This window comes from Prenolepis imparis, unplaced genomic scaffold (genome assembly GCF_030444845.1).
Source record: "Prenolepis imparis isolate NDT839.2.m4 unplaced genomic scaffold, iyPreImpa1.0 SCAF_14, whole genome shotgun sequence".
NCBI lineage: Eukaryota > Metazoa > Arthropoda > Insecta > Hymenoptera > Formicidae > Prenolepis > Prenolepis imparis.
The window spans coordinates 10,794,511-10,809,370 of NW_028141172.1; the positions used below are offsets into that span (position 1 = coordinate 10,794,511).

Consider the following 14,860-nt stretch of genomic DNA (forward strand, 5'->3'; position numbering starts at 1 on the left):
AGGCACCTATCCCTGAAGTAGGCTTTAACTATCTCCACGAGGTATTGTGGGGCGCCGTGTTCCAATAGGGCGCCCCTCATCTTCCCCCAGGGCAGGGTGTTAAAGGCGTTGGTGATGTCCAACGCCGTTGCAATCACCACCCTGCCCTCTGCAGTCTCGGATTCCGCGAGAGAACGGACGCGTAATATTGCGTCCGTTGTTGATCGATTCTCGCGGAATCCGTACTGCTCCTCGTGGAGATTTGGACCTACTTCATTCATCCGCCTGACGAGTCGGTCGGCAATAATTCTTTCAAAAATCTTGCCGACCTCGTCGAGCAGGCAGATGGGCCTATACGCGGAGGGCGCTGCTCCATCGGTTCTGCCCCCTTTTGGGATAAGGACCAACTTGACCTTACCCCAGACTGGGGGCAACTCTCCTTCCCGTAGACAGCTCGTATACAGCCTGCGAATGGGCTCCGACAGATGGGCTAAGGCATATAGCCAGACCTTTCCGGGGATGCCGTCAGGCCCGGGGGCTTTATTGCCCCGAGCCCTGAGCCTTTTGGCAACCCCGGCCAACTCAGCGCTAGACACCTCGTACGCCTCTTCCCACTCGACAGGTTCCCTTTCGTATAGATCCGGAACCCTGTCACACTGTGGGAAGAGGGTCGACAATATATTTTCGAGTACATCGGTGTCCAGCACCTCCGTCACGGGGGGCGTCCATCCCCGCAGTTTTTTCATTACCGCTTTGTAGGGACGCCCCCAAGGGTTCGCATTGAGGTTCCTGAGTTGCTCATCCCAGGACCTCGCCTTAGCCTTCCTAATGGCAGCGCTCAAAGTGTTACGTGCTTCCCTGTAACCCTCGAGCGCTTCTGCCATGCCCTCGTCTTCATTGCCGAGGCCCCTCCTTCTTATTCTCTTGAGGCGGCGCCTGGCCTGGACGGAGGCGCGTCTGAGATCCGCGATCTCCTCCGTCCACCAGTACCTCAGAGGCCTCGGCTTGGCTCGGGGCATAGAGATGTCACAAGCATCTCTCATTGTCTCCCCGAGCCATGCCACCTGGTCCTCGGTACCCATCGGTGCGTTGTCTGCACCGGTAGCCAAGGTAGCCAGGTAGCCAAGAGCATGGCTGCCACCAGTCTGTCGGAGTCTAGCTTTGCTAGAGCCCACCTTCCGGGCGGATTCCCCCCTCTGGGCGCGGCTCAGCACCCCCCGGCAGGCGATGTCAACCCTCATCCTAATATAGAGATGGTCGTAGAGGGTCTCCTCTTCCATCACCCGCCATTCCTGGATCCTGTCCGCCGCAGAGGGAGACGCCCATGTCAAATCGACAATATACCCCCCCTGCGGCCTGACCAGGGTGCTGCTCGACCCCTGATTGATTATACAGAGGCCGAGAACCGCTGCCCAATCCTCCAAGATCCTGCCTTTGCGGTTCGTTCGCCGGAAACCCCAATGCGCCGAATGGGCATTGAAGTCCCCAGCGACCACAATAGGTTCGGGGAGTCTCCTTTGCACGACGAGTGCAATTTCATCTAGGATTTCCCCGTGGCAGGGTCAATACTGGGGGGGATGTAACATCCTATCACCCACAGTGAGCCCCATTCTACAGCTGCATACGAGCGCCCGCCTCCGATTTTGGTACACGGAGGCGAGCCCATCTCCTTTCTCCACGTGATCGCGACCGAGCCCGTATCGCTGCTTGCCCAACACGGATTATCTGGTGGGACGCGATACGGCTCGGCCGCGATCCCTACACCACATTTCCACTGCGCCAGGGTGTGCAAGAATAGGTCTTGCGCTCTGGCGCTGTGATTCAGATTCGCCTGGAGGAGGCCTATTTTCTTCGCCATAATTGGCGATGTCTAGGCCCCCTCCATGACCACCTCCATCGGCTCATTCGCCTGAGCTGAGGGAGTGTCGGCTCCCGCCTTCTCCTGCTTGGAGGCGCCCCTTTCCCTTCTCTTTCTCTGGGGTTTGGGCGCCTCCTTTTGTGTACTTTGGGAAGGCCCGGGGGAGGTCAAACCATCCCCGGAGCCCCCAATGTTCACTCCTCCCTTCTCTTTCTGTGGGCCCTGGGCTGGCGCGGGGGAGGTTAAACCATCCCCGGACCCCCCCCTTTACCCCTCCACTCCTTTCTTTTTGGCCACTGTCTCCGGCAGTCTTCTTCCTCCCTTTCGCGTTGCAGCCCTTGCCGCCCACGCGGTGATTCGCCGGCTTTCCGGCTTCCGCGCACAATACACAGCGGGTGCCTTCTTTGCACCCGCTGGCCTTGTGGCCGGGTGAGCCACAGTTGTAGCAACAGCCACTACGATCTATAGGTCTGCTGCATTGTTCTTTTACGTGCCCTTTCTCCAGGCATCGGAAGCACTGGAGAGGGCGCGTTTCTAGTGGCTCCACACCGGCCACAACCCACCCGACTTTGATCTTGCCCGCCGCGGCCACCTTCACCGCAGCCGCGACAGGGCATTGCATCCATAGGGTGCCCATGGTCCCCTTATTAAATCGGATTTGTCCCGACTTAATTTCGGAGACCTGGCACCCTCCTACCCTGGCCACCTCCGCCTTCACCTCATCTACGGTGGCCGACTCGTCCAACCCTCTGACCCTGATATCGCCCTTTTTACAAGGGCGGGCCACTCGGACTCCCTCTCTCCCTACTAAGGCCTCCCTCAGCTTTTGTGCAAATAGGTCTGCCTTTTGCACTTTTCCTTCGCCGGGGATCTCGTACAGGATGTCCCCAGTGGCTGTTCTACGGGCTCTGACATCTTTGATGTCGAGCTCTCCCAGGTCAACCTTCTGGCGAGCCAAGGAGATGGTCTCGCCGTACTGGCCTTCGGGGCACGATATTGTCACTGCCGCCGTCCGTGGGATCCTCCTGGTTCTCCTCGCGGAAGCTTTAGGAGCGGCCTTTCCCTCAACCCTCTCCTTAGTGAGAGGGGGGGAGGCTTTGGCTCCACTTCCGTTTGCGGAGGAGGGCTTGTTGGGCGCCGGTGGTTGCGCCCGGCTCTTCCTCGCCTCTTTCCTCCCTACGACCTTCGTCCAGGCTGGTTCCTGGGAGCTCGAAGGCCGTGGGAGCGAGGGAGGATTATGTGAAGGGGGATCCACTGTTTGGACCTTTGTCACTGGCTTAGGTCCATTCTTCTTCGGGTCTCCCTGGGGGGGCGTTTTACCCTTCTGGATATTGCCCTTTTTCCCTCCCTTTCTCCCGGCGCCTTCCTTGGCAGGGACCGGTGCCCTTTGTGGCGCAGCGTACTGCTGGTCGACGCCGGGGGGAGGGGCAGAGCGGAGAGAGTCCACCTTCTTTGGAGGAGGTTTTAACAGGGGTGCCTTGACACCCCTTTTCAAATCCTCTCTCTGGTCGAGAAGACTTTGGATGCCCGACGTTAATTCGTCGTATCTACTGCGGTCTTCCTCACCTCTAATCTCAGGAGGGTACTTTGAATCCTCCAACCTTTTGGAGACCCCTTTTACCGGGGGTCGCCTGATTGGAAGTTTGGGGTCCTCCTTTGCAATGTCCATCTCCACCTCCATCACCGTTGAAGTCGGTGATGGAAGTATGGAGATGTTCTGCTTCTCCGTGACCGGTTTTACGGTGCGTGGCATCGCTTTGGGGGTAGGTTGGGGTTTCTTCCCCAATATCTTCCCTCCATCCTCCTTGAGGTATTTAGCCTCATTTTTGAGAGTGAGGATTTCAGACCTCAGAATTCTATTTTGTTTCTGTAGGGCCTCTATCTCACTCTCTCCTTCTCGGGGTGCGACACTGGGCGAGGCCGCCATCGACATCGCGGCCAGAGCGGTTAGGGCTGCCTGTAGGTAACAGGCAGCCTCTGATACATCCTTCTTGACTCGCCGCGATACCTACGTTGATGACGTTATATCCGACGCTTCAGACCTCATCCACGCCAAGGAAAAGATTCGACAACTAAACGAAGCTCTCACGGCGGGCGGCTTCAAACTAAGAAAATGGATTTCCAATTACTCAGACGTCTTCGATGATATTCCATACCATGATCAAGACTCGTCACTTCTCCAAATCGACGAAAAAAATACACACTACACGCTCGGAGTTCGATGGAACCATCGACTCGACACCTTCGTTTTCTGTGCGCCTTTGTTCACCAAGCCGAGCGTCAACACAAAACGATCAGTTCTCTCCTTCGTCGCACGCATGTTTGACCCACTAGGTTGGCTCGCTCCAATCGTCGTTGTAGCCAAAATCGTCATGCAAGACCTCTGGGCGATTCGCCTTGACTGGGATGAACAACTTCCAGACCATCTTAACCGACTCTGGAACAAATTCACGCAGCAATTCGACGACGTCTCAACCATCTCCATTCCTCACTGAATCGGAACAAATTCATCCACTCTCGCCTCCGAACTCCATGGATTCTCGGATGCTTCTCAAAGTGCCCTCGGAGCAGTTGTCTTTCTCCGCATAATCACTGATCTCAACGAAATTCGCATTACACTCATCAGTGCAAAGACCAAAGTTGAACCACTGAAACGTCTGACGATTCCGCGACTCGAACTTTCAGCAGCCGTCTTATTAGTTCGTCAAGTACTCGAGATTCGTAAAGTATTCGAGCTCCAGAACGCGCCTATTCATCTTTGGATGGATTCATCAGTCGCTCTCACTTGGATCAAAAGCCATCCTTCACGATGGAAAGATTTTGTGCGGAGCAGGGTCTCATTCATTCAAGAACTCTCAAACTCTAGATGGCATCACATTTCGGGTAAAGAAAATCCAGCTGATCTCGCATCGCGAAGACTTCCGCCTCAAGCTCTTAAACAAAATCAACTTTGGTGGACTGGACCTGCCTGGCTGCGAAAACACTCGACATCCTGGCCATCCTCTCCACTTACTCCAGATTCAACTTCAAAGATAGAAGAACGCCCAGTAACATGCTCAGTAGCGACTGAAGATCCTGACGCCGACATCTGTGATCTCATAGCCAAACACTCCTCTCTCACCTCATTGATACGCATCACCGCCTGGCTACTGCGCGCAAACAAACTATTTCGTCGACTAATACCAGCAACATCTCCTAAACAATCCCTAACTCCAGTCGAACTGGACTCCGCGTTCCTACTCTGGATTAAGCTAACTCAACACGCGCATTTCTCACAAGAAATCAAAACCCTGAAAGCCAATAAGTGTCTCCCGAAATCAAGTCCTTTAATTCGGCTGACTCTAATCCTCGACGACATCGGTCTTCTAAGGTTACGAGGACGCTTGCAGCATTCTCAACTAGAGCCATCCGAAAAACACCCGCTAATCCTGCCTCGGGATTCTCGGTTAACCACCCTCGTAATCGACTATCACCATCGTCGTGCTCTACACCGACCGCTCCTCACACTGGCGACTATTAGAAGAAAATTCTGGATAATTGGCGGCCGCATTCCCATCCGTAAGTTCATTCATAGATGTATGATATGCGCTCGTCATCGCGCCTCCACAAGCCAACAACTCATCGGGCAGCTTCCCACCTTAAGAGTGATTCCATGTCGACCCTTCTACAACACCGGAGTGGATTACGCCGGCCCTTTAACGATTAAAACATTCAAAGGACGAGGAGCTAAGACTTACAAGGGATATTTCATCATCTTCATCTGTTTCAGTACCTCAGCTATCCACTTAGAAGTAGCAACCGACTACTCAACTGACGGATTCCTCGCCGCATACAAAAGATTCACAGGCCGCCGAGGTCTGTGTTCAACCATCACAAGCGACTGCGGCACCAATCTAATCGGAGCAGACTCCGAACTCAGGAAAATGTTCAGCGCCTCGTCAAAACAATGGGCTCACCTCGCTAATGTACTCGCAAATGACGGAGTGACTTGGAAATTTCATCCTCCTTCCGCTCCCCACTTCGGCGGAAAGTGGGAAGCCGGAGTAAAATCTGTCAAACATCACCTACGGCGAGCCATCGGTGACGCTCTACTTACATACGAAGAACTAACAACACTATTGATTCAAATCGAAGCTATCCTAAATTCACGCCCTCTGTCCGCCCTCTCTGAAGATCCATCCGAACCCTCCGCCCTCACTCCGAGGCACTTCCTAATAGGATCACCGCTCACCGCTGTCCCAGAACTCTCCATGCAGGAATTGCCGAAAAATCGACTGTCGCACCTACAACTGCTCCGTCAGATGACAGAGTCATTTTGGCACCGCTGGTCGATTGAATACCTGCATCGGTTGCAAACTTCCTCCAAATGGACTCGCGAACAACCGTCTCTGCGACAAGGCATGCTCGTGCTAATCAAAGATAAACGTTATCCTCCAACAAAATGGCCACTAGCCAGAGTCATCGACGTCCATCCAGGATCCGACGGACTAGTACGAGTGGCAACCGTAAAAACAGCCACCTCAACACTAAAGAGACCAATCGTGAAATTATGTGTTCTTCCGAGCACCAACGACAGCTGAAATATTTCCCCGCCATAATTAATTCTCATAGCCAATCTAAAGTTGTCAAGGCGGGCGGTAAATGTATAAACTTGACGTTTCCACTAATTCTTGACTTTATCCCTACGAAATATAAACCATGCATCTTGTCTCAGCTGATCGACACACATCCACACACACTAACACTCACATTCACATCACCTCGTTTTTCGTATTTACAAAACACGGCTCTGTTCAGCGGCCGACACCGTTGTCGCGTTCTAAGAATCGCAGTCAGTTTATCACAAAACATCGTGCTGTAAATAGCTTACCAGAAATAAATTTGATAATACGAACTCTATAAGCAGTGTCTCAATACTTTCTTTCGAAACATCTTGACGTCATCAGCGACCTAATTTCCACGCGATCTTATGTGTTAATCTCTATACTTAAATAAAAACGAAACACACTCACTCGTGCATCGCTTGAAATGGTGGTTCAAGCAGTCGGGTTTCGATGTCGGACGTCTGTGCTTCATCCGCAACGAAACGACACCGCCGACAAAATGACCCTTGGCGCGGATCATCCGAATTCATCCTGGAGAAGACGGACAAATACGCGTCATCACCGTTCACACGGCAGCAACGAAACTAACCCGACCGATCACGAAGCTCATCTTTCTTCCGGCCACTGACGAAGAAGCGGATAATCCACCGCAAGTGTAGTCGCGCGAGTAACCGAACTTCGATCTTGTAACTATATGGTTCTCTGTTAAGATAAGGAGAATGTGAATTATTTTCTCTATTTGCGTACAAGTTTTATCTTTCACATTATTTCTTATTGTATTCTACATATATATATATATATATATATATATATATTGTTGCGTCCCTGAGTTTCATCCCTTAATCGTTTCCGGGAGATCGTCGTCAAGGGGGTTGTTTGACAACAACTGGCTTGCGGTTGTTTATCGGCGCCATGTTGAATTCGGTTCCGAGCTGTCGTGCCGTGAAGACGTGACTCCGACAGTTACTAACTTCTTGAGTTTATCATAGTTTATGCATATATTATTATAATCTTATTTGGTGTTTTGTTACATATTACTATTATTAAAGTTCTTTCGTTCTCTAAGACAATATTTTCATTTCGAGCGCGAGTGAGAGTGAGTTCGTGAGACGCGGCACGCTTCGAGATATCGCAAGTCGGCCCGCGGACGTAACATTTTAGGGGCTCGTCCGGGATAAGAAAAAAGTACGACGATGGCAACGCTACATTCTCCGAGATAATCCGTTCTCAGGTTCCGCTTCGAACAGCATCAAGCGGAGAAATTTCGACTGAGGAGGATGCGTTGAAAGCTGCGTTACGTGAGAACCAACAGATGCGGGAAGATCGATTGCAACAGCAACCACAATTTGAAGCTCTGCTGCATCAGAGAGATGAGGAGCTGCGTCGTCTGGAGGGAAGAATTGCGGCGCGTGAAAATATACAGCTAAGTCCATCTAATAATAGAGATTGCGGGGATATTGAGGCAAGTGATTTACACGCGAGAATGGGTTTCAAATTGAAACCCGATACGTTCGATGGGAAAGTTTCGCTGCGAGAGTTCCTCTCCCAATTTCTTTTGATTACACGTGCAAACAAATGGGATGATTCTACAAAATCGATCGCGTTGGCCGCAAGTTTGAAGGGAAAAATGTGTTCGGTATTAGAGACCGTCGAAAATTTAGAAAATTTAAACTTTACAGAATTGAAATCAAAATTAGAGCTTCTTTTTGGGGAGGGAAATTTGACCCAAAATTATTACTCCCTTTTTACTAACAGGAAACAAAAATTTAGGGAAGATTTGGCTTCTTTTGGAGCCGAATTGGAAAGATTATCTCGGTGTTTTGTCGATGTTTTGACATTGGATAATTAAATCACAAATAAGACGCGAGAGTTTAGGCGCTGATGACATCGGAATTGAGATCTGGATGAGATGCAAGTGATTAAGACAATTTTCTCTTTGCGAACGAACTTTATTCGAGAGAGGCTCCGAAACGATAGATCGAACTTTTTGTGTTAGAGGATACAGACAGCTGATCGAATTTCAATGTTTTTGTGTTAAGGGCATCGGTCGGCCCGAGTGTTTACAAATGTACTGAAGTGCGTAGGTGCGTGTAAGCCTGTGTGAGTGTAAATGTACAGGGAGCGAGAGACGATGCGAGACGTGAGCATAAAAACAGAAAGAGACGATCGAGTCAACCGAGCGATATTGCGAGCTATTTATAAGTACATTTCTTCGAATCGAAATTTAAAGAGCCGATGAATTTAGAAATAAAGATGCAATTCGAGAGAATAAACTGAATTATACGAAAATACATCAAAAGAAAATATAAGCATAATGTTACCTAATTGAATAATATAATTGATTAATAATTGTCTGAACATTTTCCGCCCGCCTTGCCAACTTGTTGACAAAATAAGAATCGATAAAATTAATCGGTTTTGGAAGTCGGCAGAGTACATAGCTTGACTATCAGTCTTTTGAGGATTGAGGATGCTGTTTTGACGGTTGCAACGCGAATTAGTCCGTCCGCTCCGGGATGCACTTCGATGATGCGAGCGAGAGGCCATTTTATCGGCGGGAATCGTTTGTCCTTGATAAGCACAAGATCTCCCAGTTGAACGGATCTTTGTGTTTGGTGCCATTTTGTTGTTGTTTGGAGTTGATGCAGGTATTCAGTAGATCATCGTTGCCAAAATGACTCTGTCATCTGTCGCAGCAATTGAAATCGTGACAGCCGATTTTGAGGTAGATCTTGCAGAGACGGTTCCGGCACGGTGTTGAGAGCTGTTCCGATGAGAAAATGACCAGGTGTTAAGGCAGAGATATCTGAAGGATCGTCCGAGAGGGCTGACAGCGGACGTGAGTTCAAGATGGCCTCTATCTGAATTAAGAGAGTTGTCATCTCTTCATAAGTGAGGAGTGCATCGCCGATGACTCGACGGAGATATTTTACGGATTTCACTCCTGATTCCCATTTTCCGCCGAAATGTGGAACGGAGGGGGGGTTGAATTTCCATGCAACTCCGTCGTTGGCGAGAATGGTAGCGATGTGAGACCACTCCTTTGACGAGGCCTTGAACAATTTTTTCAGTTCTGAATCTGCGCCCGTGAGGTTGGTGCCGCAATCACTTGTGATGGTCGAACAGAGACCGCGACGTCCGGTGAAGCGTTTGTATGCGGCGATGAATCCTTCGGTCGAGTAATCGGTGGTGACTTCTAGATGGATTGCTGAAGTGCTGAAACATACGAAGATGACAAAATATCTTTTGTAGGTTTTAGCACCTCGCCCTTTATACGTTTTAAGGGTCATAGGACCGGCGTAGTCGACTCCGGTATTGACAAATGGTCGGCAAGGAGTCACGCGTGAGGCTGGAAGTTGACCGATGAGCTGATGATTGGTTGCCGCGCGATAGCGAGCGCACTTAACACATTGATGTATAAATGAACGAATCGGAACGCGACCGCCGACGATCCAAAATTGTTGTCTGATTGAAGCCAACGTGAGTTGTGGTCCGCCGTGTAAAATGCGTCGATGATGTTGCTCGATGACGAGCGTGGTTAACCGAGAGTCCTTTGGTAGGATGATTGGATGTTTTTCATCTGGCTGGAGTTGAGAGAAATGGAGACGGCCACGCAAGCGAAGAAGTCCTTGGTCGTCGAGAAGCAGAGCGAGTCGTACTAAAGAACTCGAAGTGGAGATGGTTTTGCCACTTTTCAGAGCTCTGAGTTCGCTTGAAAAGTAACTCTTCTGTGTGAGAGTTACCCAGAGGCGAAGCGCAGATTGGAGCTCCATTGGAGTGAGGCCGTTCGATTGCGAATGAGCGATTGCAATTTTTCGAAAGCGATCGCGAGCTCGGAGTAACCACGCAGTGGTGCGCAGTAGAGAGAGGAGCGATGAGTATCTGTTGATCAGATCCTAGAGGTCAGGCTCAAGTTTGTCTTTGGCGAGGTTGCAAGTGACGGGACGTTCTTCGAGGTCAAACGCGGATGCTGGAGCCGGGTTTGTGCGGGGCCAGGAGGTAGAGTGATGATGTAACCACGAAGGTCCCGTCCACCAGAGTTGTTCGTGCGGCATGGATTGAGGCGAGATCCCTCGAGAGGCGAGATCGGCAGGGTTTTCCTTTCCTGCGACATGATGCCATCGAGAATTTGAGAGCTCTTGAATGACTGCGAAGCGATTTCGGACAAAATCCATCTCGATGGATGACTTTCGATCCACGCGAGAGCGACTGTAGAATCAGTCCATAGATGAATTGGAGCATGATGAAGATTGAGCACGTTGCGAGTTTTGGTTATCAGCCGAACTAAGAGAACTGCAGCCGTGAGTTCCAGTCGTGGAATCGTCAGACGTTTGAGAGGCGCGACTTTCGTTTTCGCGATGACGAGGGTGACACGAATATCGTCGAGTTCGTTGAGAATGCGAAGAAAAACGACAGCAGCTAGAGCCTTTTGAGACGCATCTGAGAATCCGTGGAGCTCGACCGCGAGAGCGGATACGTTAGTGCCGAACCAGCGCGGTAGCGACAGCGTCGTCAAGGTGTCCATCTGTTTTCTAAAAGTGAGCCAGCGCGACTTGAGTTCGTCAGGAAGTTCGTCGTCCCAATCGAGGCGAATGGCCCAGAGTTCTTGCATGAAGATCTTCGCGGTGATGATTATCGGAGATAGCCATCCAAGGGGATCGAATAAGCGCGCGATGAAAGAGAGTATCGATCGTTTTGATATGACGTCGGATATCGGAGGCGGCGGTGCAGAGAACAAAAAACTATTGGAATGTCGATTCCAATGCAGACCGAGAGTGTGATGAGTACTTTAATCATCAACGAGCAACGTAGATGAAGATGCTTGATCCTGTTGAGGAATGTCGGTGAGGACATCTAGGTCGTTGGCGATCCACTTTTTGAGGTGCAATCCGCCCGCCATCAGCACTTCGTTTAGTTGAGGTATTTAGTTGCGAGCTTCGGCGAGTGTAGACGCCCCAGAGAGAACGTCATCTACATATGTATCGCGACGAAGAATATCGGCTGCTAGCGCGTGTGAAGTTTCTGATTCTGAAGCGAGCTGTTGTAAGCACCGTAACGCCAAATACGGGGCGCACGCGTCCGTATGTCATCGTGCAGAGATGATATTCTTGTGGAGTTTCGCTGCGTGTATTTCGCCATAAGATCTTCTGAAACGGCCAATCTTCCTCGTGCACTCGGATCTGGCGATTTTCTCAATGTCCGCGGCGAAAACATATTGATGCCGACGCCAGCGGAGAAGGGTATCCGATATGTCGATCTGCAACTTAGGTCCGATGTGAAGCACGTCGTTGAGTGAAAATCCGAGAGTGGTTTTCTGAGAGCCGTTGAAAACAACGCGAAGCTTCGTCGTCGAGCTGGTTTCCCGTATGACACCGACATGTGGCAGAAAGAATTCACTTTGTTGAGCCAACTGAGGGATCTATGAGCCGCATATGATTGAGGTCGCGATACTCGCTTAAGAAATCCGAATATGCCCTTTAAAGGGAAGAATTCGATTCGAAGCGTCTTTCCATCCGGAAAAGCGATTTGAGCGCGAAAACTCGAGAGTTACCGAAGTCGTTTACCGTCTTTTTAAATGGTAAGCGCACGACGAATCGACCTTGAATGTCGCGAGAGTGAGTCGTCTTAAAATGACTTTCGCATTGAAATTCTTCCGGCGTAAGCGAGATTTGAGTCTTCGGCACGATCTCTTCTTGAGTCCAAAAACGCTGCAGTAAGTCGAGAAGCTCGGAGTCGAACGAACAATGCATGCTGGTGATAGGGCGATTATCGGAGACCGCGAGAACCTCGTTGGAGAGTGGTCCTGAAACGATCCAGCCGAGAGCGGTATTTTGAGCGACTGGTGCGTTAATATGTCCGTGTCGGCAGCCCGTTTTGATAATTCGAGCGTAGACGCTTGATCCGAGAATTAGATCAATTTTTCCGGACGAGTTGAAGTTCGGATCTGCAAGCTGGAGACCGTTGAGATGAGGCCATTGAGTGGTGTCAAGATGGGCTGGTGGTTGAGCGGCCGTCAATTTCGGCAGAACGAGAGCTTTAATATCGAATGAGACTGCTGAATCGATTCGAGATTCAATGGAGAATAGCGCAAGTCCATTGGAAATATTATGGTTTTTAGCACCGATGCCGAGAATCGGAACTGCTTTTGCGCGACGCGGCAGTTTTAGAAATTGCGCGGCGGATTCTGAGATGAATGACACTTCGGACACCTGATCCAGTAATGCTCGGTATTGAAAAGATTGTCTAGCTCGCGAGAGAACGTTAACGACGGCCGTAGCTAAGAGGCCGGGATCATGATCGTCGGAACAACACTGCGCGGCGTGGTTAGATATTTGAATACCTTGACCTTGGTTTTTGGTGAGCGGAATCAAGGAGACTTCTTCTTGAAGAGTGCTGACGTGAGATATGACTGTAGCGGGCGCGGGATTTCCTGAGGAAGTCCCCGTTGCGACGATGGCTGGCGTGCTTGTCGGTGCGTGCAAAGTTGTGTGATGCTGCTTCCGACATGTACGACAGCGTTTAGTATTACGGCACACTTTTAACTGGTGAGGCCCCAAGCAGTTAAAACAGAGATATTTTGCTATCACGACATCTCTACGTTGATTATGTGTTTTCTCCATTGTTCGCGAACGCGCCTCGCGTAGAAAATAAGTCAGGTTTTTATGTATCAAAGTTTAATCAAATTAAATTGACTGGTTAACAAAAATTATACACGCACAATACTAATACACAAAATTAATCAAGTTTCAGAGTGAGTGATCAAAATCAAAGTACAATGGTAAGCGGCGGTCGTCAACGAATTTGCGGTTTTAATAATAAGCGGAGATGCGATATGCGGTTTGACTGCGATATACTGAGATAAGGCGCCAAAACTTTTGTCGGCGCTTCTTTTATCCTCTCGGTGCTGGAGCCCTTCACGTCACCATGCGCCAATTAATTTACAGCAAAATTTGAGTTGTTGAGGTGACGCAAGGGCGCCTAGCGCCATTGGCTGCCTCGCGATCCGCGTGGATTAGGCACGGGCCTGACATGCGCGAGGCAATCGATTGTTCTATCGATTGGCCCTTGGGAGTCACGTGAACAGTTTGCGCATGTCTTTCGCGACATCGGTAGTTGTGACTCAGTGCGGTATCCGTTGCGTATTTGTTATTTGTTGTTGACATTTTAATTGCCTCAATAATTTATTACCTACGTATTCCTAGCTAGGTGAACTTTTTTCTTCTATTTATTTGACCGCGAAATATTATAACAGCTATAAAATTAAATATAATAACGAAATATTAAAGCGAATAGATTATTGCAATCAATTAAATATAATAACGAAAAATTAAAGCGAATAGATTATTGCAATCTTGAACATCCATATATTTCGAACACGCTGCGATATAATGTCCCGCGGAGCACATAGCGCATTTTTGTTCCGTCGACGACGCTGTATAAGATCGTGCGCTTGCTGGTCGGGAGGTCGAGGAGCTCGTTTGTTGATGTTTTCGAGGCTGCGATCCTTCGTATGCTTCGAGAGTGTTTATGCGGCTGATTGCCCAACCGATGCACTTGCAATCCAAGCACTGATGCACTGCACTTGCTGTCCGAGATTCACCTTTCTTATTTAGAGCGCTTTTAATGAACGCTTCTGAGGAAGGACGATTTCGCGATGAGAGAGAGAGAGAGAGAGAAATCACCTCGAAAGTAGAGTTTGCCCGAAAATTATTCGCGAAGTATTCCGGAAATCCGGCTCGAAGGACCAATATGTTTTGACATTGGATAATTAAATCACAAATAAGACGCGAGAGTTTAGGCGCTGATGACGTCGGAATTGAGATCTAGATGAGATGCAAGTGATTAAGACAATTTTCTCTTTGCGAACGAACTTTATTCGAGAGAGGCTCCGAAACGATAGATCGAACCTTTTGTGTTAGAGGATACAGACAGCTGATCGAATTTCAATGTTTTTGTGTTGAGGGCATCGGTCGGCCCGAGTGTTTACAAATGTACTGAAGTGCGTAGGTGCGTGTGTCTGTGTGAGTGTAAATGTACAGGGAGCGAGAGACGATGCGAGACGTGAGCATAAAAACAGAAAGAGACGATCGAGTCAACCGAGCGATATTGCGAGCTATTTATAAGTACATTTCTTCGAATCGAAATTTAAAGAGCCGATGAATTTAGAAATAAAGATGCAATTCGAGAGAATAAACTGAATTATATGAAAATACATCAAAAGAAAATATAAGCATAATGTTACCTAATTGAATAATATAATTGATTAATAATTGTCTGAACAGTTAGCTTATCCGGAATGTCCTTACACGGTTCGAGAAAAGATTGCTTGTGCTCAATTCATTTCGGCCTTGTCCGATAATTTCTTGAAACGAATTCTCCAGTTGGAGAGAATAACTTCATTAAAGTTAGCCATTGAAAG

General features: G+C 49.2%; 3 protein-coding genes across 3 annotated transcripts; 1 reads left to right on the top strand and 2 right to left on the bottom strand.

The window, feature by feature from the left end:
- The first annotated feature begins 4,243 nt into the window (after window positions 1–4,243).
- LOC145945149 (uncharacterized) lies at window positions 4,244–6,417 on the top strand. Its single transcript, XM_083053975.1, has 2 exons — window positions 4,244–4,407; window positions 4,464–6,417. Exons 1-2 carry the CDS (start codon window positions 4,244–4,246, stop codon window positions 6,415–6,417), a joined length of 2,118 nt encoding a protein of 705 aa, XP_082910101.1.
- Window positions 6,418–9,101: 2,684 nt separating this feature from the next.
- On the bottom strand, window positions 9,102–10,214 carry LOC145945150 (uncharacterized). Its single transcript, XM_083053976.1, has one exon. It carries the CDS (start codon window positions 10,212–10,214, stop codon window positions 9,102–9,104), a length of 1,113 nt encoding a protein of 370 aa, XP_082910102.1.
- Window positions 10,215–11,527: 1,313 nt separating this feature from the next.
- Window positions 11,528–13,061, bottom strand: LOC145945151 (uncharacterized). The gene is made up of 2 exons (XM_083053977.1): window positions 12,006–13,061; window positions 11,528–11,860 (listed from the first exon to the last, which is right to left on the bottom strand). Exons 1-2 carry the CDS (start codon window positions 13,059–13,061, stop codon window positions 11,528–11,530), a joined length of 1,389 nt encoding a protein of 462 aa, XP_082910103.1.
- Between the last annotated feature and the right edge of the window lie 1,799 nt (window positions 13,062–14,860).

What these genes read in the sequence shown, in the direction of transcription:
- LOC145945149 (XM_083053975.1), top strand. Translation starts at nt 4,244, where the DNA reads ATGAACAACTTCCAGACCATCTTAACCGACTCTGGAACAAATTCACGC. An exon ending in CTCAAAGTGCCCTCGGAGCA is followed by an intron (nt 4,408 to 4,463) that starts GTTGTCTTTCTC and finishes TACACTCATCAG; the next exon opens with TGCAAAGACCAAAGTTGAAC.
- LOC145945150 (XM_083053976.1), bottom strand. Translation starts at nt 10,214, where the DNA reads ATGGAGCTCCAATCTGCGCTTCGCCTCTGGGTAACTCTCACACAGAAG.
- LOC145945151 (XM_083053977.1), bottom strand. Translation starts at nt 13,061, where the DNA reads ATGGAGAAAACACATAATCAACGTAGAGATGTCGTGATAGCAAAATAT. An exon ending in GCTTACCATTTAAAAAGACG is followed by an intron (nt 11,861 to 12,005) that starts GTAAACGACTTC and finishes TGCGGCTCATAG; the next exon opens with ATCCCTCAGTTGGCTCAACA.